This window comes from Oryzias latipes, chromosome 24 (genome assembly GCF_053564925.1).
Source record: "Oryzias latipes strain Hd-rR chromosome 24, Olatipes_Hd-rR_3.1".
NCBI classification, from domain to species: domain Eukaryota; kingdom Metazoa; phylum Chordata; class Actinopteri; order Beloniformes; family Adrianichthyidae; genus Oryzias; species Oryzias latipes.
Window position 1 is genome coordinate 13,756,231 of NC_136260.1, and position 26,587 is coordinate 13,782,817.

The window sequence follows — 26,587 nt, forward strand, 5'->3', positions numbered from 1 at the left end:
TAGCAAAAAAGACTTAGTTTTAGCCTTAAAATAAATGTGCAAACACTTCTGGAAAAAGTTCGGTCTGTAAAAGTCCTTGAGGAAGATACATATGTGAAATAGCCTTTAGTGTTAAGCAGGTCCTGAATTACCATTAATTCTATCAGTAACCCTTTGATATAATTATAAAAAACAGGCAAAATAAGGTTATTTTTGCTGTTCTTTGTATTGACAAGAACAGTTGATGTAGCCATCTTGCTTCTTTTTGTGTTAAAAAAAATGTCACGTGTCAAAATTGCTTTAATAATTTACACAAACCAATTATTTTCATAGTGGCTTGAATTTGAATAAAACTGTAACAGAGATAAACGGACATTTTACTCCATATTGCAATTATAATTTTGGTTTTGTAAAGTGTTCTTGGTTAAAGCTTGATTTGAATTTGCAAAATACTCAGCTTACAAATGATCCTGGCATCTTCCTGTAAAACCATAAACTGATTTCCCTAAAAAGAGTCAGAGATATAAATGTCTTCATGCACACTGGCATGTTAAGTGGTGCGATCTGGATTACTGGTTAGCTATGAACACGGATCGTAAAATACTGAACTTTATCTTCTTCCATTTAACCCTTGTGCTATCCTTGGCACTTTACCATTGGGAGTTGGGTCATCTAGACCCACTAGACAGTGCGCTGAACCTTTTTTCTTCAATGATTTGTGATCTTCACTGGTGTCCATGGATTACATGAAATCTTTCCACCTTTATCCACCTTTGTCATGGTAGGGAGAACACGTCTATGTAAGGGTGGGCTCATCTAAGATAGCACAAGGGTTAACCCTTCAACCAATATCTAGAGTAAATGCATAAATGCATGCAACTGCATCGTAATGTAAACATTTCTAGATTCAATGTGAACAGGCACTGGAAAGACAGAAAAACAGAGCAAAATGTCTACAAGTGCAACAGCTGCTGTATCTTTTAGAGGCTCATTCTATGAAAAGCTCAGGTTGCAGCAGAATTTCAGGCTTTTAAAACAAAATGGGCATTTTCTCATGATAAAATACAGATTTGGATTCAGAAAGTATGCAAAAAAAGGGGGGGGGGGTGTTACTGTACACAGAAACATCACAGTAGCTTGTTATAATCCCCAAACATTTTACTTCCTGAGCTGATAAAGACTGGCAGCAGAAGTGGCTGCTGTCATGTCGCGCTTTCTCTGTTGCAGAGTTATTGCGCCAAGCTGCCAGCCGGGGATATTTTTGGCTCCCACCTTGTCTTAATCCTGCCGTGAAGCCTCCATGGATTATTCATGCTTCCTCTCCCCTCCGCTCCACACCTTCTCCTCCTTCCCCTTTCACCCCACTTCCTTTCTTTTTCACTTTCCCTCTCTTTTTGTTCTTTCTAACACTATTAGCTTTCACCTGAACGTCATGTATCCTCACTGTTCCCAATGCCTAATTTAGTCATTGAATAATAGTTTAGGGGAATTCTTTGCAAAAAAAAAAAAAAAAAAATCATTGGTGTTATTATAATTGCTATTTATGTTTCATCAAAATTCAGATTTTACTAGAGTGATTGTCCTAAAAAAATGTTTTATCTAAAACATTTTGACTGCAAAGTTATTGAACGATTAAACCACTGAATGTTAAAGTAAAAATTATTTAAACAGGATTGATTTTTCTTCTCATCTAATGTAGTCAATCAAGTCACAATTAGCCACACAATATTTAAATTATCTCAGGAAAATAAAATGTAGGAGTAATTTGTTTTTGTCTTTTATTTATTTTGTTTTTAATGTTTGTTATAAGCATTGACAGTAAAATATGATTTGGCTTGAGTGAGCCCCCCTCCTCCAAACAGGAAGTACCAGCTGGTCCCAAAAAGGTGGAATCCAATAGACTTATATTGAGAAAAAGACCTAATTTTCCTATTTATCAGAATAACCATTCTTGTTCTGCTACCTTTTTTTAAAATGCTTTTCTGATTCTGATTTTTTAGATGATATTATTGCAAGTTATTGAGGTCAGATGCCTTAATAAAAGTAGGTGGCCTTGCTTCAAACGTTCGAGGTGTTTGATTGACAGATTCTGCTTTCAGTGGTAGGGGTGTGGCCTTGTAACATACTCACTCCTGATTGGAAAGAGAGGTTGCCATAGAAACTTAGGCGGGCCAAGTCACTGCTTAATGAACACATCTAAGGACATATGGCGACTGAACTGACTTCATTCTATGGAACCAGAAGCAATGGGTGACGTCACACGCGATTCGTCTAGTAGTTACATATTATTCAGTCAATGCTTATGGTTATAGTCAAATTGGTGCTGAAATAGTTACAAGCTGCTTTTATCTCAGAAAAAAGTCAAAAATGCCTTTTTAAATTTAATTAATTTTGACCCAGCAAGACAGAGACAAAAACAAAAAGTCACAGAATTGGCTTTGAAATGACAAAATTGCTCCAAAAATTAAGAAAACTAATCAATGACAGTGACCACATTTTCCAAAAACACCAAAATGATTGGAATAATCTTTTGATGATCACTCACTGAAGTTCTTCACTACATTTTTTTTTGTTTTGCATCCCACTTTTGGATAAATTCAGCAGCTGCAGCAGTCATGGAGAATAAATAAAAACACCCTAAACAGTTGCAGAAATTGAAATCGGAGGTAACCGTTCAACAGCAGAGATGTCACCGGTGATCCCCCTAAATAACACATACCACAACTTTCGACTGTTTGATCAATACGAATCAGCTGATTCTGACTCAGAGGGAAGCAGCTTTGCATATCCCACGACTTTCTCCGCTTTAGGATCTGTTAGATTTACGCTAACTGCGTAAAGGGTTGAAGAGTTACGATAGTCAAAAGAATGTCAACACCACAGCTAAAACTCCAACTTTTGAGATGATCGAGGGCCTCCAACTGATGACACAGATAGAAATAAATATAAATCTAGATAGAAATGTTTTGGTTGCGTTTGAGTCGAGGTTTTAGTCCTACATACATGTCTGCTATAACACGTGAAAACCGCTGAGAAGCTGCACACAGACACGTGAACATCTGTCTTTCAGTTTTGCCAACATTTGTTTACTTCTGAATGCTTTCACTTTGACATGTCAACTCCTTTTTTCTACTGCCTGCATTGTTGAAGATACAGTTTGCACACGACCAACCTTTGATAGTCGAAAAAAGATTTTCAGTAAAAGAGCTTTGGTCTAGAAGATGACTTCTGTCATTTTTCTCCTATTGTTTTGACTTTGACATTTTGTTTGAAATACCTTTTAAATCTTTGACAAAACTTTTGACTAGAATTCCTTAACAGTTTTAGCCCCTCCACTCCAGGAGACAGCACATAACTTTATATCTAGGTTTATGTATTTTTTCCCATCTGCAAGAGAAAAGCCAGAAAGGAGCATTTTTTCCCTTCATCCTATAATCATTAGGAAAATATGCAGAAATTACACAAAAAACAACAAGTGAAAGGAAACAAATGTTTACCTAGGTAATAAAAAAAAGTAATTATCAGTTTGCTGATGTCATCAGTACTGTCTTCTTTTACCGTGGTCATCAGGACGAAGAAAAACTACAGTCCGGATCCATTTCCTAATTGCTAATGGGATCTGATGGAAACAGGCAACTGGTGAACAATCTGTGCAGTTACAGAGAGGAACCTGAATCCTGACTTCAGCACATCACAGTCATAAATGTCTCTAGCAAATTAACAAACTGCCTAAATCCGTAAGCACTTTCACAAATTGGATAAAAATGAGAGGGTTGCATTGTGAGTGTGTGGGAAGCTATGATCACATCCCCCTTTGCAATGTACATTCAAGTGGCTACTTCCAATAAATAGTCGATATAAATGCACGTTTCTTTGGGCTTACGCACTCAAAACGTTCTCGTTCATACGTTGCTATGCAAGCCAAGTACAAACACAGCCATTTAAGATGCGTTGCAGGCTAAACCAGGTCAAACATTGACCAATCAGGGACTCGGACTAAGTTGTAGCGAATGGATGACGTCCTTTTTACAAATGACAATAAAAACGTTTTGTAATATTATTGAATTTCTTCTTTTATCAGCACAATTGAGGCGTTTTAACTGTTTTTATTAGAGCTCAGATTCATGAATTGTTTGGGGGGTTTGTTTGTTTGTTTTTTTAGGCACAATGGAAAAAATACAAATTTTTTATTTTGGCACTTGAGTAACTCTGCAAAAACAACAAAATGTGAAAAGAAAATTTAACAAAACAAAAAGTGAAAAACTGCACGACCATATTTGATAGAAAATCTTTTTTGCTTCTCATTTTCAACCAGATGTTTCCTTAAAAAATGGGTTTAATTATTTTTGTTTTTTTATCCAAATTTAGTACACTGACAGCTCAGCTGTGCTAATTACAAAAGTCAGTCGGATAATGAAAATTACCCATCTGGCACGGGAAGCGTGAGGTGCAAAGAGCACTAACAAGCAGATGAGAGGTGAGAAGGAGCAGCTGATGCTTTTTCTTCTTTTTTCAGACCTTTTTTTCCTCTTCCTCTGCTTGCATCTCCCAAAGAATAAAATATTAATGGAAGCTCTGGATTCTATCTGCTGTGCATCATCGCACCAGCGTGCTCCTGCAGTCACGGAGGCCTGTACCAAAGAATTTAAGCCATTCTTTCAAGTTTGTGCTGTTTGCTTGAATACAGTACAAAAAAAAATCACATTTTGAAATCCAAAGGGAATTTTTACCCCTCTTTGTTCCTCCCACCCACACAAGAGGGCAAGACAAGGGAAGTGCTCAAAAAAAAAACATCTCTTTATTTTTTACAAAGATTCTCAACAAGGAATGAGCAGTGTGTTCTGAAACAGACACGGAAGAACTTCTTTTTTTCAGTGTTAAATTTAGATTCAACATTAACATTTAAGCTCCAGAAGCTAAAGGCTTTATCGTTGGAAGATAAATAAGAGAAGAGCTCCCCCTGGTGGATTCTCTCTAAACAAAAGTCTGATTCATTTCTTTTTATGATTTTTTTTATTTTTGACTTAATAGCTGATTTGCAAAAACAAATTAGTCACCTTATCTGAAAAACCGTAAAGACTCCAGATTTTAAAATCACTTGTGTTCACAAATGCTGTTTACAGGTGCAGGTCAGTCATCAACATCGCCACTAGAGGTCACTGTTTCATTTCTTATCTTGCATTATCTCCAATTCAAAACATTTTCATGCAATATGACATGATGATGAAATTGGTTGTACTTGCATTTATAGTGAAAATAAAAAAAAAAGTTTTTTGCTTTTTGACAATATATTTAAATATTTTTTTCTTCGTACTGACGCTCAAAAAAATGATTTAATTTTTTTATAATTAAAATACAAGTGAAGTTTCTCTGGTTGTAATTTTAAAAATGCAATCTTCATAAAATAATTTAAATATTATAATACAAAAATGAATGTTTTGACCAGAATAATTTTTTAACAATGAATCAGAAGTCCATTTACCTTTTTAAGATAATCTAAAGTGAAGTAACACAAAACAGCATGTTAGAAGAAATATTTTAACAAAAATGTGCTGCTTTAAAATCTTTAATGTCAAAAAGTGAGTAAATTAACCAAAAGTAGTACTTATGTAGAACTGAAAATAAAAACTGCAAAAAATAAATACATTTTAGACCTTAACAAGAAGAAAATACTGGTTTCTGATGGTTCTAATGTCAGTTGTGTCATTTAAAACTTAAAAATATAAACGTAAACCACAGTGTATCATTAATAAAGTGTGATAAACTTAATAAAAAAACAGAAATGATAACATTTGCAGTGTTTCTGCTAACAATACAGGGATTCTGCTTCTTAAAGACTGAGAAAAACACCAGGAGAGGATGATAACTGAGGGATTTCAATGTCAAAAATACTATTTAGGTAAAAGAAAAGTTATTTACCAGAAAGAATACGCTTTAAAAAACAGATTAAAAAAAATTCAAATACAGTTCAGTAAATCCAACTCTGAGAACCAGGTTTAACCCTCAAACACCTAACCTAATTTAAAGTCCCAACCTGGCACACTTAGGGCTGAAGTCCATGGAACGATCCCCCAAAGCGTGCCCGGGCACAGAACGGAGCGTCACACCACCCAAACAAATGCAGCCTCTGAGGACCAGACATGGTAGGAGTTAAATCTCTAATCAGACATTTCTTTTAGTGAAGTGTCATGTGATCTCAGAACAGAAGGTTGTTCAAGTTCTGTTCGGACCACTTCTGCTTCAGCCGTCAGTCTACGTTCACGTCGCCCTCGGCAACGCGTGTTCAAACAGCCGCTTTTGTGGTAAATGTGTGTTTTGGGCAGAATCTTCTCTAAACTCTGCAGCCATGCATCGCTACACATGGTTTTGATCATGGAGGAAAGGGTAATGAGTGCAGCTTGTGCCCAGCTGGAATTCTATGACACAAAGTATTTCATATATCAGAATAGAGCTGTGAAAGAAAAAGCCTGGAGCAAAATGTATGAGATTTGCACCACTTTGACATTCCAGACCAAGTTTCCTCCAACTGTAGGTGAACAGCATGGATTAGAAAAAGAAGAAGAAGCCCCACCTTGCTCGTCCAGTGTGAACATCACACGCTGAAAACACGTACAAGAATGTGCACAACGTAGCTTCAAATGTTTTAGATAGAAGAAGTCCAAACTAAGAGTCTCCTTTTGCAATCTTCTATGTAGATTTTTATTTAATTAATTAATAAAGGAAGAACTCTGAGACCATTGACACAACATGTGAGCAATAAAGAAGGATTTTTCACTGAACTGAGAGAATTATGTTGTTTAAAAACCTGGAAATGGCTTGTTGAAAGCAGGAAACGCTCAAACACAAAAGTAACAAAGTCCTTCAGACAGAAGCAGAAGAAAAACACAACCTTCTCTTTCAAAACAGCTCCCAGACGGATACAAATAAAGCCTTTAGTGTCCCTGAAATGAAAAATATGCCGTCCCAACTCCTCCCACTGCAGCCTCCAGGCTCACAGTTCTTTATTAGCCTTGAAGTTTCATTAAAAAGTAAATTCCATCTACTCTGCTCTCGCCTTTGTTGCCACATCTGTAAAATTCTGTGCGGCCTGTTCTTGATTTACTATATACACGACCTGGACTCTGAAAAACAACATGAATGAATGGCTGTTGAGTTTGAACATAATTACATTTGAAGACAACAAAGTTCTGATTAAAGGACAAACGTGGAACCCTGACCTCTTGTGTTGAAAAGAGGTACTGCAGCCTAAATGCTTTACCCTGTAGAACCCAAGAACATATTTATTCTGGGCATTTAAAGTGTTTTTTTATGGTTATTCATTTTGGGTAGCAGCAATTAACTTTAGAAAAAAAAAGATCTAATAAATCATAGATGAGCCCACCCTTACATTGACGTGTTCTCCCTACCATGACAAAGGTGGATAAAGGTGGAAAGATTTCATGTAATCCATGGACACCAGTGAGGTTCACAAATCATTGAAGAAAAAAGGTTCAGCGCACTGTCTAGTGGGTCTAGATGACCCAACTCCCAATGTTAAAGTGCCTAGGATAGCACAAGGGATAAAATAGTCCTGATGTTTGTAAAGATGCAAAAAAAATGTAGTAATAATTTTGACACAGCAAAAGAAGCAACTCTAAAAGAAAGTGAGACAAGTCAGGAGAATCATCTGCTTTCTAATCGAATGAAGAGAATATTAAGAGTAATGGAATAATGGGCTTGTGAGAAAATGTTCTAGTCGAAGCATTTAATTAAAGCCGTGGTTCTAAAATTACTTTTTTTTTTTTGTAACCAGAGATTGAAGCAATTATTTCCTGCAAAACTGGAGTTATTGCAGTAATTTATGTCTGACACCAGCGAATGACATCCATCATACCAGGAGTTTATGATTCTAGCACAAAATATGACAAAAAGGAGCCATAAATCACCAAATAATTGAAAATAAAAGTGATAACATTTAATTGAAACAGATCTAAACTATTTCAGTGCTGTTTTATCATATTTCTCAATGAATAGAAGACATGTTAACGTGCATATTTCTGATGATAAAGGCCAAACATATGAAAGAAATTAAGATTAAAACTGCATTTCTGAGTATTTCCTTATTCAAATCATAGCGAATGAGGAGCAGATGAAAACATGCTGTTTGAAAAAGATTGTATTTGTCATGTAGAAACTACGCCTGAAGCTCCCAGCTCCGCTCCACTTTGATGCATCCGCTTGTAGACGACTAGGACCATGGACGTCTTCATTTTCCTGGTCCGAGCTCGCACAGCCGACGTCAGATAGAGAACAGGCCTCCATATCCATCCCCCAGGAGACCAAGATCCTGAAGATCAACGCTACCACAGAGCCAAAGAAGCTTGATCACAACAACCTAGAAGTGGAGACTTTCATGTTTCTAGGTAGTGTGATGAAGAAACAGAGAGGAAAGGATGTGAAATCCTGCATTGGAAAGGAATCCTCAAGAACATCTGGAGATCCCACCGCATTACGACACACACCGAGATTCGTTCAACTAAGACAGGGGTCGGGAACCTATGGCTCGCGAGCCATATATGGCTCTTTTGATGGTCACATGTCAGACAAATCTTTAATTATACTTTTTTTTCATTAGACCAGTCCTTCTCAGGCGCGATGCGATGCCAGAGGCGCGGTGCTTGTAGAGAAAAAACTGCGCCAGCACTATCAGTTTACTATTATCTATTATTTCACAGAGTTTGTACCAGCCGGAAACCTGTGAATTGCCGTACCTAAAACTGCGCGCTCCCGTCTCTGAGAAAGAGCGCGCAGTTGCTGGGACGGGATGTGTGAGGAAGAAAGCAGAGGGTGGGGGGGTTGTGGGGACAGCAGGTGAATCGCGCAGGGATTGTAAAAACATAAAACTCGCTGCCCGTCACTCACTGCAGCGTGTGAGTGTGTGTTTGGCTCCGCGTCTGCATGTGAGCAGTCTTTGTCACATCTAAAGAACAGTCAGACCAACCTAAGATCACGTTTAAAGTCTCAACGCCTGCATGAAGCAGAAACTCACCACGGATCAACCAGACTAGACAATCAGCAAAACTACTACGAGAAATACTCATCATTTATCAGCAACAGCATAACAATGTTATTAAAAAGAATCCACAGACTTATTGTACCTTATAAATGTTGAAATTACATCAAATGCACACATTCACTTGTATATTTAGTTTTAAACATATTGTCGCGGACTGAGTTTAACTTGGCTGTTGGGCCGCGTTAAAAGTTCTGGAGTTCATGGAACGCATCATGCAGAGATCTGATTGGCTTTCAGTTCTGTCGCTCAGCCTGTTGTTAGGTAGTTTGGACCAATGGGGTACAGCTATGGGCCGAATAAGGGAAATTGGAGGGCTGGAGCGGGAGCAGGGGAATATAAAGTCGGGAGAAGCGTTCTCGTCTCGGCGGGAGAGAATAAAGAGTTGCTGAATTAATTGTACGGCGTTTGTTGTGGAATGCAGTAACCAGAATAAATAACCCTAAAAGAGGTTAAGTCTCCGTGCCTCAGTGTGGGAAAGGGACACTACATTATTGTATGGCTCTTTCGAAATTCCATTTAAAAATATGTGGCGTTTATGGCTCTCTCGGCCAAAAAGGTTCCCGACCCCTGAACTAAGACAATGTGTCCTGTTGTAAGGAGCTGAAAACATGGAACCACTGTAAAGAAAGACATTCTGCGGTTCCCGTCGGAAAAGAATCCTAAACGTCTGCTTGCTGGAAACCATCGGCAACACAGAGCTCAGGCAAAGAACAAACCAATGCTCCGGTGGAAGAAGAGAGCAGAGGGAGGAGATGGGGATAGATCAGCAACAGTCTCGAGGAAATCAACATCCAGCACCACTCGTCAGGCTTTAACCAGGAAGAACCTGGAGACTGATGTTAAGCACACTGGTCCCACCAGGAGGGAGCTAGAAACCATCGCCTAGACGTGGATGGCTTGAGCCTAACCAGGAACACAAGGCCTAACTACTACTACTTTAGTAGTACTGGTAGTTAGTTAGTAGTTAGTAGCAGTTAATATTTAACCCTTGTGCTATCTTAGATGACCCCACCCTTACTTTGACGTGTTGTCCCTACCATGACAAAGGTGGATAAAGGTGGAAAGATTTCATGTATTCCAGGGACACCGAGGTTCACAAATCATTGAAGAAAAAAGGTTCAACACACTGTCTAGTGGGTCTAGGTGACCCAACTCCTAATGTTAAAGTGCCTAGGATAGCACAAGGGTTAAGTGCTATGTTTTCAAGGGCCTAATCCAGAATCTTCCATCCATCTTCATCACCCGCTTAATCCCTTTAGGGGTCACAGGGTCACTGGGTTGAGCTATCAATTAATCCATGAAGCATGGTTTTAGAATGTGGGAGGAAGCCAGAGTCCCCGCCAAAAAAAAACACGAATGCTGAAAGAGAACATGCTAACTCCATCCAGAAAAGATTCGAACCAGGGTCTTCTTGCTGTGAGACGGACCACTACACCACAGTGCAGCCCCCCAAATCTTCCTTTATGATCTATTTTATGAATCACTTGGAGAAAATGGATGGAAGTCATGAGTGTTTACAAAGATAAAAATGTGTTGTAAAAAAAAACAGTATCCTACAGGACACTGTTTATAATAAAAACTTATTTGATAAAAAGAAATCTATCATTTCTAAATACGTAAAAATGATGAATTGTACTATGAATCTGTGGGTATGTGTGGTTCTGATCTCTCATTACTGAAGACACTGAAGCTTTGTCAACTATGTTTTCAAAAATGTGACTGAAGAGAGGTCTACTGTATATGGGAATGAAAATGAAACAATCTGTTGAACAATGGCAGTGGTTTGGTAATTCCGTACAATAAATCATGTTTTGAACTAAATGTGTTTTCGCCAAAAGTGTTTTTTTTATTTAAATTTAACTAAACATTGAATTAATTTATTGGATATTTATATTAATGATTTTATAAAGAGAAAAGACAATAAACCACTATGATTTGTTCTTTTCTTGAATTATTTATTGATTATTTAGGCCAAAATATTTCTTTTCAAGAAATTGTGCCACTTTTCTTTCAGGTTGATGTTCTTTTTGTTAATAATCGTGAAGTTCTGTGTCTAGCGTTTTTCTCTTGTTCCTTCCTAAAACATTATCCAAATAAAGGGCACAGTCCATTGAGAGCAATTGTTTATTAGAAATAATCATGACAATAAATAGATATTTTTCAGAGAAGCAAAACAAACAGTAATAAGTTAAATATGAGATCTGCCAGGTAAATGTTGCTGTGGTTTTAATTCAAAATCATAAAAGCAGAAAGATGCATTTAATATTCTCAATTTAAATTTTACAAAAAAAATGAAAAAAATGAAATCTCCCATTTAACCTTTGTGCTATCCTAGGCACTTTAACATTGGGAGTTGGGTCATCTAGACCCACTAGACAGTGCGCTGAACCTTTTTTCTTCAATGATTTGTGATCTTCACTGGTGTCCATGGATTACATGAACTTTTTCCACATTTATCCACCTTTGTCATTGTAGGGAGAACACGTCAATGTAAGGGTGGGGTTATCTAAGATAGCACAAGGGTTAATATCATAAAAGGTTACAAGTTTGACTTTTTTTCTTTAAAAAAAGGCTTTCTTAAAAAGTGAAAAAAATCAGTCAGTACCAACACAAAACATGTTATTTAATACACGCTGAATTTTTTCATAATGGACCGGACTACAGACTGTTGCCTACAAAGTTAGGGGTTCATCAACGTTTACAAATGCTTCAAAAAACAGACATATTGTGGGAACTCACATAAACTCCAAACAAGCTCTAATCAAATTTAGTTTTAGTTTTGACACAAATTTGAATTTGAACACTACCACCAATGTATGGACTGAACAAGGGTCAGACTATAGAAAATAATGAAAAGGGAAAAACTGGTGCTATCACCTTAAATAAAATACCTTCAAAGAAAAAGAAGTGATATATAGACAAGACAATTTTGAGACAAGTTAAACATAAAAAGTAAAAATAAAAATATATAGGTGCAATATCATTTTGACATCAACTTGAATCCATACATAATAATGTAGTTATGGTACAGTGAAGGATTGGACAGTGTAAAAATATTAAAAAGAAAAAAACTGAAGCTAACTTGCATTAATAACTTAAACTAAACACTTTATTTAAACAGCAGTATTTGTGTAGAATACAATTTTGACAAACTTTAATCCATACTGTACCTAATGTATGGATTTTAAAACAGGTCCTTTTACAGTGACGAGTTGGACTTTGAGAAAATATAAAAAGACATATAACAAACTGGTATTCTCTTTGTTTTGTTTAATAAACAAATAAAACAAACAAAGAAACCAAAATATTTAAGTATATTTATTTTGAAGACCAATTTAGATGCACACATTATTTACAGACTCACAAAGTGCTCCCAAAACAGTGAAGGGTTCAACTGTGAAAAGTAAGTAATAACATTTATGAAAAGGTTCCAATTTACATTACCGAACTAAAAACAGTTTTTTTTATTTGCTTCAAAAATTCTTTTAGGAACAAAGCAATTTTGATATTAAATTGGCTCCATACATCTTCTTAGCAGGACTATAAGACCTCTTTAGCATTTACTGCCTTCATCACCTTTACTGTCATTAAGCCTCTATTTTAAATACTTTACGAAACTTTCTACACCTGTTACGGAAACCAGTGTCAAAGTGATTAGTTCGGGTTGGAAATGAAGAAAAGGAAACTAAAACCGTGCGGTTGTACACTGAAATGGATGTCAGTACAGTCAATCATTGATGTGCAGTTGAACACGTTAACAGTCACCACATTTAGATCAGAGTTCCAACATCAACGTGAAGTACAACACCGGCTTTGCTATAGAGACGCATTCCACAACATTTGTGGGATTTTTATAGTGAAAACAGAGACGGTAAAGTGCGGCTTGTTTAGGATAAAGAAATCTACAAAAATACATTACAATACAAAAATACAGTGCAGTCTATGTCCTACAAAACCCCATTTGACCCATCATTGCTGTTGAACTACATTGCATCCGATTGCACAAGTCTGAAAGAACTCTTTCACCACTCCTGAATGACATTTCTTATTTATTTAGATAAAGCATCTGAAAATATATTCAAGGAACTTGAAAAGCATAAGTATATGTACTGTTTGGTCTGAGATATGACTATGTGCACTGAACAATCATAGAATGATGCGCAATCTGCATTTGTGGCTGTGAATTTAACCCTTTAACACCGAAGCTTTTGCTCCAGTGTTGACGTTCTTTTGACTACCGTAACTCTTTAACCGTTAACATAATTCCAACGGATTCTGAAGCAGAGAAAAGCAACTGATATGCATCACTTTACAGCAGTGAAGTATTTATGGAATCAACGTGAATCAGCTGATTCTATCCCAGTAAAAAACTGCCTTGAAAACGCTTTTTTTTTGCAATTATACAAGAGTTTCTGGCACCATAACACTTTACTAACATTTAGTAATATGTTACTCACACTGTACTAACATAAAATGTTAGTAACACTTTACAATATGCACTAACGGAAAGTGTGGCTAATTGGCACAATGTCCCTTTTCTCTGCATCAGAATCCATTGGAATTTTGTTAACTGTGTAAACGGTCAAAGAGTTGGCGTATTTCAAAGAGGGTGTGTTATTTTGCTCCAGGTGTTATAGGGGTTAACTTTAGTGTATTTTGGGGATATAAGCTATATCTTTGACGGCAATGCTTAGACCATTTCGGCTTGCCTTTTTTATAGAAACTGTACCAGAAAGTGCTTTTAAATGCAAGGTCATTGAGCTGTAGAGACAGGATGATGAGGATTTTTAAAAAAAACATACGGCACTACTTCAAATCAACCAAAACTCAAGCCTTCAAAGCTAACAAGAACAATCAGAAATAATTTGATCATGAACGTTGTTTGTTTTACAATTAGGAAACACAAAAACGTTTATTTTTAAAGAACCCAAGGAAACCCAACAAGAATTGGTAGTGTCATTTTCCTTGTAGGGTCATCCAGTACAAACAAGAGGTGAGCGGACACAACAATGACGAGCTCGATTGAGTTTATGTGATGTCTTGCCTTTTTTTTTAAAATTCTGTGCCCTGTTGAAAATGTTTTCAACATATTTTAAGTATTATCTGCAAAACTTAATGTATGAAAATACAGCAATGGCTATTACGATTTTTCTGGTATTTGTAACGCCAATGCAGCAACTCAGTACTTCCATTATCAGGTACATTACAATTGAGAATCATGTAGCAGGTGCTTTGATCCATGGACTTACAGGGTCTTTAATATTGTGAGCGATATGCGGTTCAGAGTCTTCTTCAAGAACACAAAGTGGTCTAACTTGGGAATTGAACCCCCAACCTGCACACCTGACCTCTTAATACACTGACAACCCCAGGTACATTTGAAAGTTCTTTGCCAGCAGTTAAGAACTCAAATGTAAAGACTTTGTTTTGATAGCTTCAGCAAGTGGCCGACAATGAATTAAATAGATTATCGTAGAATCTTCTACTGCTCAGATCAACAGGCAGAAAGAGTCAAGAATGATCAATACTCCCCCCTGTGAACAAAGGTTATTGATTGGAGGATGTTTTTCCATTACTGCACAGTTCAGTATTCATCTCTGTATCACTACATATAACCAGTTTTGAGACCATCAACAACGTCTATATGGAAATATTCTACATTAAACCCCCGTCAAACAGCACTGTGAAAATGGCTCAGTTGTTGCCTTTTTGGTCAATGTACCTTTGGTCTGACAAACTGCAAGCAGCACTTGGAGGTGACTTTCCATACCGCAAAATTGTTCAGTTTTTACTTTTTTTTTTTTTTTTTTTTTGCAGCTCACAGTGACTTAATATGTGTTTTTAAACAATTTAAAAAGAAAATGTGTTACTAATTTATATATTTTATTTGAGTTTGTGCGTCTGACAAGTCTTTTATAATCTGATACTTCGGGACAGGAATAACACTCCCACAACACTTCTGCTTTTTTTCCACAATCACACAAGAGTTTCTGGCATCATTTTCATTCATTTTTCATCATATTTTAGCCCATATTACAGCAGAAACAAGTGCCATAGAAAATAATTCCTTTTCTAGGAAGATTAAACCTCAAATATTTTTCTTGAAACCATTAATAGGATGAAGTTTCCTTCAATTTGTCAATAGAGAAGTAAAAGCGTTCCAGTGTTCAGAGGAGATATGGCTTTGATCAAACCTAAGAAAAGAGTCAACTAAGAACATTTTAAAAACATCAATCTTTTTAGCAAGTTAAAAAGAACGTCTCAGGCCATCCTTTGTTTGATCTGTGGATTCGAGAAGTTTAGAAATGAGGCTGCAATGTAAGTCCAATTCTGATGTCGAATTATTCCAGGTCCTTGACACATAAACTTTGTATTTTCAGATATAATTATCGCATCCCGCATGTGGGAGAACTTAATTAACACTGTCACAAGTAGAGACTTTAATGTAGGATAACACCAATGTCAGTCATAAAGCACTTTGTTTTAATCCTTGTTTACATACACTAAGTCACGTCTGCAGCGACCTTTGATTGACCCCAATGTTGGAAGAAGTTTCTTGACTGATTTTCTTTCCACTCAACCCAGTGTCCTTCAACACAGCTGTTCTTTTGAGCAAACAGGAAATCTCTCCTCTGATGTGTTTTATTTCCTCTAAGAGACTACTTGAATAGCTTAATGAAGACACTGTTTAAAAACAGATACGTGTGGATTTGACAGTGTGGCGTATTTCACAGATTTTACATCTACCAAACCAAGTAGCATCATCCGAAAAAATAAAAAAATTAAAAAAAACGGATCTAGACCAACAGCACTAGTGTCCATGTATCCTGAAACATCTAAGTCTACAAAGTTTTGACTATCCATCTTCAAAATGTTGAGCAAAGGCAGATTTCCCAGAAAGCCTTTCTTGAATGACTCCCTGGGATGCTTAACTTTACCAAAATATTTAACGCAACTATAGAAATGAAAGGGCAGTGAATGAAGTTCAACAAAAAAACAAAATCCACCTATTAACGGTTAAACTTTAGGCTTGGAACAGATGGTGTGATGGTAGTTAACCACATTTTATAGTAAAATCTATCAATTTTTCAACCCATTTAAATTTTTTAGGGGTCATAGGGACGCTGGAGCCTATCCCAGCTACTATTGGGATAAGCCGGTGTGCACCTAGAACATTTTGCCAGTCCACTGCAGGGTAAAACAGTAAAATGAAACTCAAATCTTTTATGCATTATATAAACTGTTTCTCTTATTTGACCTTAATAGACAGTAAACATAAATTGTAACATAGTGGTAACTAAGATAAGCAACGAGAACCACTGTATTGCAGTATGTGGTGACTGTACCCAGTCAGGAATAGTTACATAGTTTGAGTTCCTTTAGGGATAACGCCCCGGGCCTTTCCAACATGTAGGGTGGATAATGAGTAGCCTCTAAATGTTGGGAAGCAACAAGATTTCTATAAGATTCTCCAAGATGACAAAGCATCTTAGCTAGTGTTTAGATACAAACAAAAGACACAGTAAAGTATGCTCATTTTAACCCACACATACAGCTTATTCCTTCTTTAAAAACTCCTAATCTTGACTTAAGGATATCAGACAAGATTCAGAGCCATTTGAACTAAATTTGTCCCTGAAAGAGTCGTTTCATAATAGATGTAAAGTCACCCACGTTGGCTTCGATAATCTTCTTCCTGTCGGTCAAAGCAATCTTCAGGGTCAGTGAAAAAGGAGCAGGCCTTATTAAGACTTTACAGCAGGACAGTTTTTCTCACCGAACCTTGAACTGTTGCCTTACGATCATTGACGAATAAAAAAGCCAATTTTCCACAAGGTCATCTCTAGCTGTGACCATTGAAGAAGTGTCTTCTTAGCCATTTATCGGTTGATTAGAAGCAATATAGTAGAATTCAGTACCTTCAGTTTTAAATATTGTTGCTATACACAAACGTACAAAAGACAACATCCTGTACTAGCTGCATAAATGCAACTCAAGAGTAAAACTCCAACTTCAAATCACGTTTTTTTGTACAACTTTTTTCTTTTTCATTTTTTGCTAGTTCCCCTAATAAACACTTTGAAAAAATAAACGTATTTAAAGTTTTACTGCATGACACTTACGCAAAGGTTGTTTTCAAAACTAATATACCTCAGTATGCAACTCAACATTTCCAGTTTCAAAACCTGAGTTATGGCTTTCATCTCAAACGTATCCACCTTTTGCTTTAGCAATGGTCAGACAGGTTCTCTGTAACATAAAATAGAACAACAAACACACATAACACATTACTATGAAACCAGTGTATAGACAAAAAAAAAAGCTGGTTTAGATATGTTTCCGGTTACAAGGAGGTAAAAAGCTGCAGGAAACACATCAATGTCCAGTGAGGTGGCGAAATCAAGCTGGAAGACTCAGGAACCAGCAACAACGGTGAGCTGTTAATGATTTCCCAGCAGGCAGCGTGTGATTGGATAGGTGTCGAGAACAGAGGGCAGGGAACAAGGCATACTGTCCAAACCGAAAGAGGCTAAGTCCCCCCCCCCACCGTCTTAAAAGTTTGTCTCAGATTTCAATGTGAGCTTCTTTGGCGGGCGCTGTGTCCTTCAATGAACCCGAGATGGTGTAGAATCTGCAAGAATGTGGGAGTAATTAGTAACAACATCAGCAAACAGGACAAGAATAGATCATGTCAAAAAATTGTGTAACTTTACCCACACTTTGTTGGGATTTGTCAATGATACTTAACTTGATAGCTGAGGTAAACTAGCTAATTACAAGATTATAAAATAGTTTATCTCTTTGGTGAAAGAAGCCACACAGCTGGTCAAAAATGCTTACATTCAGATAAAGGCATTATTGAACAGAATCAGTTGAATGTGAATAATAAACTCAGGCACACTCGGTGTAACAAGTAGGGCGATCACTTGGCCATTCACCCACAGCAACAATGTTGGGCACATGAACATTTGAAGGCGGTTTTACCTTGAATTCCTGAAATGAGTTCTTTTCCTTATGACTTTAGCACAGCAGGTTGAGCATGAGTTTTTTAAGTCCACAAGCTGGTAGATGATAGGGTTGTACATCGCTGAAGACTTAGCCAACAATGTAGGGATGACAGATACAGGAATGGGAATGGAATCTGGTTCACCAAACGCTGAAACCACTGAGACCACTGCATATGGAATCCAAGCTATCAAGAAGCCTGCACAAATCAGCATTGCCACCTAAAATGAATAACAAAATGTCAGGATTGATCACATTTTTCTTTGATACTTTTAGTCTAAGTCTGTGTTACCTTTGTAAGTTTGATCTCAAGCGTATGGCTGTTTTTGATGCGGGCGTCGAAACTGGAAACTTCCTTTGAAGAAGACTTCACCTTGCAGATGATCATGACATAGGAGAAGACGATGATGCCAGCCGGGAGTACGAGACAGAAAAACAGGATGGACATGACGAAGCTCTGTCCGGACACAGAGGCTTGTGCAAGCCACCAGTCCAGCGTGCACGAAGTCCCAAAGGGCTCTGGGGCATAGCTCCCCCAGCCAACCAGAGGCATGGTCGCCCAGAAAGCGGCGTAGATCCACACAAAGACCAGGCATAGAAAAATATGTTGGCGTTTTAGCCATGTACCTAAGATTGAAGGGAAACACATTAATAAGGTATTTACGTAGAAAATAAATCTAATAACTACCAATAGGCCATGTCACACAGCCACTACTTCAGTTTTGCGCATATTGCACAGACGAAAAATGGTCATAGGGGAATTTACGATTTTTACCAGATGTATAGTGAATGAGCCACATAAAAACCACAGAAGAAGTAGTAATAAACCATGCAAAGAACACGTAAATCAATGTACAACATGATCCCTGCTTGATTGTTGTGGTGTTTCTATGCATTTCATTAGTGATTCATGCATCATTTACGTAATTTTAATGTGCTATGTGCGGCGTATGTGCAATATAGAAAAGTTATACATCTGTGGTACATACATGAAAAGCCTGTTAGACATTCGTGGAACGGTCGTAGAAAGCCACAAATATGCGTATGCATCTCGCAAAAATCGTAAAATACGGGTAAACTGCACAAGTCTCAACCGTCCAAATAAATCCATAAATCAAAATCAAATTCACGTTAAGACCCGCCAGGTGAAACCCTCGATGGACATCTGCGTCCTTCTAGGAATAAAGAACACAAGAAATACTTATGAATCACTTCTATCACGCATGTATGAAGAAAGACAGAAATCTCATGGGTGGAAAATGCGCAAGTGGTGGCTGTGTGACATGACCTTTAGAGGAAGCACGCTTAGGATAGCTGGTTAGCAAGCTTATGTTTTTCATTATTAGATGTAAGCTAGTTTGACTTGTTTTAAAAGTTCCCATAATGGTGGCCAAATAGCTCCAGAAAATGTTTTTAAAACAAAACAGAAAACTGATATGCTTTTGTATATTAGGGAGCTATAACACTTGAAAAAAGGTGTGAATTCCCCTACAACTGTGGTTGAGTATAGGTGTCTTTGTGACCCAACACACCATATCGTAAATGACAGATCTTGAGGTACCGGTCCAGGCTCACCACTGTCATTGTGATGAGGCTCCCGCAGCCAAAAAAGAAGCCCGCCCAGCCGTAGAACCGGCAGCCCTCCCAGCCGAACAGCCAGCGGTGGGAGAAACTAGACACAACGAAAAATGGCTTTCCTGTCACTGGGAGTATGGATGTGAGGAAAGGCAGATGAAGACAGCAGAAGGCACAAAATGGGAGGGGAGAAGGGGGGGAGGGAAGACAATTATTAATTTAAAAGGAAGAGAGCAAAGTGGATTGTTAGTAGGGTGGGAAAAAAAGAGCAAGGCGGATCTCATCATCTGCATTTCACAATAACAGTTTAAAATCATTCAAGGAAAAAAAATTTCACGCCTGTTTGTTATTCAAATTGAATGCAATTTTTTTCTTTTTCTATTTACTACAGGCAACCTGTACACATGAACACATCCAACAAAACAAGCAATGGTGTGAAAGGTTTGGTTTAGAGATGTACCTTTTTTTAATGATAGAATCTGTAATAAAAATAATTAAAACCAATAATTACCAAAACCATTCCTTCTAAAACCTTTTTTGTTATCTTTGAAAGATGTCAAGCAAGTTATGATCTTTTTTTCCCTTTTTTTTCACATCTGGTAACAAGGGATGCGATTGCTAATTACTTTGGTTGTTGACTTATCTGTTGATTTAATGTTGTTTCTTGTATAAGTCGCTATTGTTTCAAAATTACTCTTTTGCTTCTGCAAAGCCTCTGAAAACCAAATATCATTATTTCAATGATTAAATCTTTTTTGTTTAAAATTAAAAGGGTTTCAGTGAAGTAAAAACAATTACAGAGAGATTTGAAATGTCAACAATATTGATTTTGACAATGAATCATTGCTGCCATAAATCTGAGGTTAAAAATGAAATTTAATGACATTCAAGTTTCAACTTAGAGTTAATAGAAGATTAACCTTCAGGATCTGGATACATTTCAAGCTTTAACATCAAACATTTCTACTTTATTTGGAGCTGTAGCAACTAAAACTAAATAAACTAAAAGGTATGCAAAAAAACTTCCATGCTAACAAAAACATTTAGATTGCAACGTGTGTGCTGAGCCCATGGTGAAAAGTGTTCCATGTTATACGGACTGCGCTTCATAATGAATTGAAAAAGTGAGTGAATTCTTTTGTCTCATGTTTTACAACTAAACAATGTTTTTGAGTTATCGTCAATAAAGTTTGTCTGATTATTGCAGAAAAAATTAATAACATTACAGTTCATGACAAAAACTTCCCCTCAACACCTCTGACCAATCAACCTGTCTCTATTCTCATTTAGCATTCTGGGTAGTGTAGTCATATCGCATTGTCTCACTGCTTTGCTAAATGAGCCTTAAATATGAAAAAGGCAGTTTACTTATATTGTGCCTTGTGGTCCGGAAACACGGTTAGTCAACACAGTAAAAGTAACCAAGATCTTTTTTTTATTTTTGGGCCCCTTGAAGACTTTTTTTTTTTGTTTCAGCAACTTTAAATGCTCTTTGAAAGTTCCAGTTTGCCCTAACAATGTATTCATTAGTCATGCCTGAAAAAGTCAGCTTGTGTTTTTTGGGTTTATTTTTGGTTCTTGCACCTTAATGATAGAAGAAAAAGACAGGAATGTAAATCTTAACTCCAACTCTATATGCTTGAGGCAAAGCCAGTCGAGATAACAGAAAATAATTTGACCAAATGGAATGCAGTAAGTAGAAAAACCCTCTTCATGTCTTTTAGCGTTGATAACAAAAGCTCTTTTCTTGTTTCTCAGAATTCAGATTTTAGGAATTAAAAAAAAGGAATTCATGTGACAACTCATGTGACATATGCAGCCATGGTTTCCTTCATTCAACCAAGAGGTCTTAGGTCCCTGTTCCTGGAAAGCAGGATGGATTATGAAAGCTCCATTGAAATAAAAATATTTTAAAAAAGCCTTTTTTTTAATAATCACAAAGTTTTCAATGTCATTTTGGTGTTATTGTAGCATTTTGTTAGGATTTGCATGGGTTTTTATGATAAAAAATGTCTTTCCAAGTAACCAGAAGGAGTGAATTCAGCCTTGTTCTCTGGTGTGAGTCTGAAGGACCCTCTTTGAGAAGCTCAGGGTCTAAGCTATGTGGAACAGCACCCTAAGGATACACATACGCATACAAATGTCTCCAGGGTAGGATAAGAAACACAAAAAGCCTTTTTAGGTTTTAGAATTACTGACAACCCAATCTGAAATCTCCATCTCCATCTCCCCAAAATGTACAGAAAAATATGAGAAATGAGAAGTAAGGACTATTATTGAGGCTTATTTCATTGTTGTAGTTTAACCTCAATTTTAATCAATATTTCAAGAGTTTCGTGGTTTGGGTTTTTGCTGCTACTGATCTCAGTCTTGCATCAGTTGTGGCAGAATTAAAAAGTCAATATTGTGGCTAAGTAAAGTATAAAAGAAGACAGGTAGATTTTCTAAGTAAAGTGCTATTTGCTGGCTCAACTGCTTGTGGGGAAAAAAAACCTGTTTATTCTAAAATAAAACACGGACAGCAGTTTACTTTATCGTTCATATCTAGCAAACAAAGCAGAATATCCAAAGACAAACTCTGGTGCAGACCAAATGCCTCAGTGTGAAAGTGAGCAAACAGTAATTGGCACAAACCCTAGTCCGGAATGATTAAATAAACTGTTGGGACCTAAAGTTGTCCTGTAGGCAGAGCCAAGGCCCAGTGCTTAACCCTTTAACACAGAAAATGTCACTGACGACAGCTGGATAACACACGGACGTAATTCGATTCTGACGCGCAGAAAAGCGACGGCGCAAAAATGCAACACTTAAGCTTTTTTTTTTTTTTTTGCTTCAGAATCTGTTGCAATTCCGTAAATTGCATAAACGGTTGAAGAGTTACGGTAGTTCAAAGAACGCCAACACTGGAGCTAAAATTTCTGCGATAAATGGTTAAACCAAGATACTTTGACAGTACACACTTTGTATGGGTCTTTTCAGTTTGTAGCTTAGCATTCCTGCATGGATTCACACACTAAGAATACAACAGAAATGTAGGTTTTTACTAGGTACACATAAAAAAAGCTCATTACAGATAAAGTTATAGCATGACGTGACTTTAAAGGACAATATCTTACAGCAAATTTTAATCAGATGAGTTGGTGAAATGCTAAAAAAAAGCTCAGACAATAACCGGTAATCATATTCCTGATGATAGTACCAGCTACTTCTATTACAGTACCATGTCCACTCAGTTCAAGGTGAACTGGTGTCATCAACTGTATGGACTTGTGATCCAATGTATTACGGGGCAAAATGATTTGGATAATGGAAAATGTGATAACATTAATGCACCGGGAGTCTCTCAATTTAGGGAGGGGCCTGTCCAGGACGTCCACGTGGGGCTTAAAGGTGACCTGAGCTCAGGAAACCAAATGTATGTGCGGAGCTTCATTTTTAAAAAAATTTTGTACTGACAATACATTAATTGTAATACCAATATAAAAGATCACTCCAAGTGAGTTTATTTTGTAAAATGTGAAATATACAATATTGCCACTCTAGAAAATAATACCTGTATTAACAAAAAAGGTATGAAGAGAAGCCTTACAGAGGATTACTGTGTTTTCTTTGACAGCTTTTAAAGTAATTTAAAGGCAGCAATATTTTTAATTTCAAAACCTAATCTTTTATATGGATGTCAGAAGGCATCTCCTACCATCATTAAAGCTATTGCCATTAAAAGTGTTTTTGAAAAGCTGCACGAGTTCCACTCTAACAAATTGCAAAATGGTCTATATGTTTTGTGCTATTAAAAGCACACGTTTCTAATTTCTTAAGAAATTTTACACTACTTAGAGTTGTTCATGAACTAAACTTAAATAAAACTGTCCTTGGTTTGCTTACTGTTAGCTAAATAATACAAGAAATGTGTAATAAATGTTTTCAAATGTGTAAATTGGAGCCGTTTGTACTTTCGCCAGTCGCTTCCATTGTCTTCAGATGTCTCCTCGAGTTTTTCTTTTTTTTTTAAGGAAACAAAAAGCTTGCTTGTTATGGAATCTCACCCAGTAAATCTGTGACGATGTGTCCGTCACTTCTTACATAAAATACACGGTTCTTTAGGTACCCCACACACAAGCCATTTGTTAAAATAACTGTGAGGCTTATTGAAAGGAATCTTCATATAGTTACTCAGGCTCAACAAGATTGGACTGCCTGTCTATGTAACCAACACTAGAAATCCTAGTGATTACCAGGTGAACAATGTTAATTTGCTGATTTATGATACATATTATTTAAATATATGAATAATATTTCTTAATCCAGGAAGTTACATTATATGTTTAATGTATGTGATTGCGCTGAAGCTAAATATTAAGCTTCTACCAATAAGCAAGAATTCTGTTCCTCAGTTTGTTGCTTCTTCTTTAAGATCTTCCTCCACTTGTTACTGGTATTGATGACGCCTGTTTGAACTGGTTATGTCTAAAAAAGTCATCCGCCACACCCTTAAAAAATCAGACTGAAACCTCTCCACCATGATCAAGATCAAAGAGCTGTCAAAAGACACCAGGGACGATGCAGCCATGAACAAGACTAGCATGAGCCAATCTACAATAAACAAGCAGCTTGATGAGAAAAGATCAACTGTTAGAGGAATTCATAAAAAATGAAAGAAATGCAAGAGCATTGACTACTTTCCCCCCACTTGAAGCTCAATGAAAAATCTTACCTGGTGGGGTACAAATCATCTTGAGAATGGTTAAGAAACAGCCCAGAACCCCACAGAGGAGCTGGTCAAAGATGAGAGCTGGGACCACCGTAACAAAGGTTACTGCAGTAACACAACATGCCGTCATGGATTCAAATCCTGCAGAGCTCTGAACGGTCCTTCTGCTTAAGCCAGCATTATGTCCAAACCCACTTAAAGCTCTCAAAAGACCATTTGGATGATCCAAAGAAGGACTGGGAAGTCGTGAGATCAGTCGAAACCAAAATGGAACTCTTTGGTATAAATGCTTCTTGCCATGTTTGAGGGGAACAAAGCTGAGTTGCATCCCAAGAATACCATACCCATTGTGAAGGATGGGGGTGGAAGCATCGTGCTTAGGGGTTGCTTTTCAGCAAAGGGGACAGCATGACTGATCCGTCTAAAGGAAATGATGAATGTGGTCATGTAAGTAGAGATTTTAGACAAGGAAAACCTTCCATCAGTGAGAAATTTGAGGATGAAACGGGGCTGAATCTTCCAGCATAAGCCATCGCCCAAGCAACAAAGGAGTGGCTTTGTTTTGGAGTGGCCTAGCCAGCCTCAGCCCAACAGAGAATCTGTGGAGGGAGGTGAAAGTCTGTGTTGCCCAGCAACAGCTGGATATGCATGATAGAATGATTAAATAGTTACAGCGAGTGCCAACCTGGTGAAGACCTGCAGGAAACCTTTGACCTCTTTCACTGACTATACTAGTACGATTGCTAGAGTGATCAATGGACAAATATTACTGGCATGGAGGAGAGACTTAGACCTAATTAAAAAGGTAGATGTTTGGCAGTCTACAAATTACAAAGAGAAAACACCTAGTACCTTAAAGAGAATATCTGTTTGCATAAGTTGCATGTGGCTCTAGAATAAAAAAAGAAAATGAACTCATCAGCAACAGTAGTTAAAGCTAACCAGACACTACAGTTCCTATGGTCTTATAGCAGAAATTAAATTATCCAGGAGTATTTGAACAAGTCAGTTCCGTCGAGCATAAATAATGAAAAGATTCCAGCTAGTTCTCAACCTTGACTGATGTTGCTCTGAGAAGTGCTCCAAGCAACCGCGTTAGTCAGAAGTGGGTCTCGCCGCCCGCCTGTCACGCTTACCCAACATCCCATCATTTCAGGGCTCATTAGACTTTCTGCAGATAAACTGTAGGTTCACACTCAGGAGGTCCTTGAAAATAAACCTCAGAGTGCCAATCACATGTCATGTTTCCCTCAAGGTTTTCACAGAACTCCATCAGCCTGCACGGAATCGTAGAAAGCATTCATCACAGTAAAAAGATGTAGAGAGAACAAACAAACACCCTTAAAAAAGCTGCATATTTCCTAATTTTTTATTTTATTTTAAATCCAGAAAGTTTATATTTTAATATCGAAGCATTTCGTCTGGATAACGACAAATAACCAACCATTCCGAATGTTAGAAACGGACTCAGTAATTAAAATGTCCAGCTGTCTGTTGAAAGGAGAATGGATAATGCAATATTTAATCTTTATGTTCTATCTTTAAATACCTTTTCAGATAATGAGATTTAAAGTCTTTTCTAACAGAATTAAATTGAGGTTTTTATGGAAAGTTTTAAAATTTTAAATAAAATAATTCAACTCTTGGGTCTGGTTGCTCTGCAGCTGGACAGGACCATTTTAAATAAATAGAATAGAATAGAATAACTATAATGCTCCTAGAAAGTGAGCCTTTGTCTTTTTTATTTTACATAGAAGCCCCATTTTTACAGAAGAAAAAAATCTCTTCCCATGATTCTATGCAGCTGCAAATATTCTATATATTATAGAAAACCTAGGTATGCCCAATAAAAAAAATTATTTAAATCCGACTGATTTTCAATTTACAACAAAATACAGCTAACGTACGACATTTATTTTGTTGATGCAGATGTGATTAAGGTGTGTGATACTTTGAGTCTGACACTATTCCTATTTGTTATTTTATAATTTCTTTCTCCATAATTACTTTTCAGGCAAATTCACATTGTTTTTCTAAAATGTTTACTCTTTTCACAGACTTATTTCTTAAACCAATACACACAATGTGATAACTTAAAAAATATAATCTATGATAAGATCTAACTAATTTAACTAATCAATATCTGAGGGAATCTCTGTGTGAAAGAGACGAAATCAAAAACATGAAAGTTCATGGTCTATTGACCCTAAGAGGAAGCTGTAATACTCATCGGCATCACTTCCTCTATAAAATACTAAATG

At 37.0% G+C, this 26,587-nt stretch overlaps 1 protein-coding gene across 2 annotated transcripts in view; it reads right to left on the reverse strand.

The window, feature by feature from the left end:
- Positions 1–14,907: 14,907 nt before the first annotated feature.
- Positions 14,908–26,587, reverse strand: part of opn5 (opsin 5) — a 38,943-nt gene continuing 27,263 nt past the window's right edge. For both annotated transcript variants that reach the window (XM_023953178.2, XM_078942693.1), the window contains exons 4-7: positions 19,573–19,743; positions 18,333–18,667; positions 18,020–18,261; positions 14,908–17,666 (exon numbers count right to left, since the gene is read on the reverse strand). In XM_023953178.2, the coding sequence (XP_023808946.1) occupies positions 17,600–17,666; positions 18,020–18,261; positions 18,333–18,667; positions 19,573–19,743 (815 nt within the window). In that variant the 3' untranslated portion in view covers positions 14,908–17,599. The remainder of the gene's footprint in view (positions 17,667–18,019; positions 18,262–18,332; positions 18,668–19,572; positions 19,744–26,587) is intronic.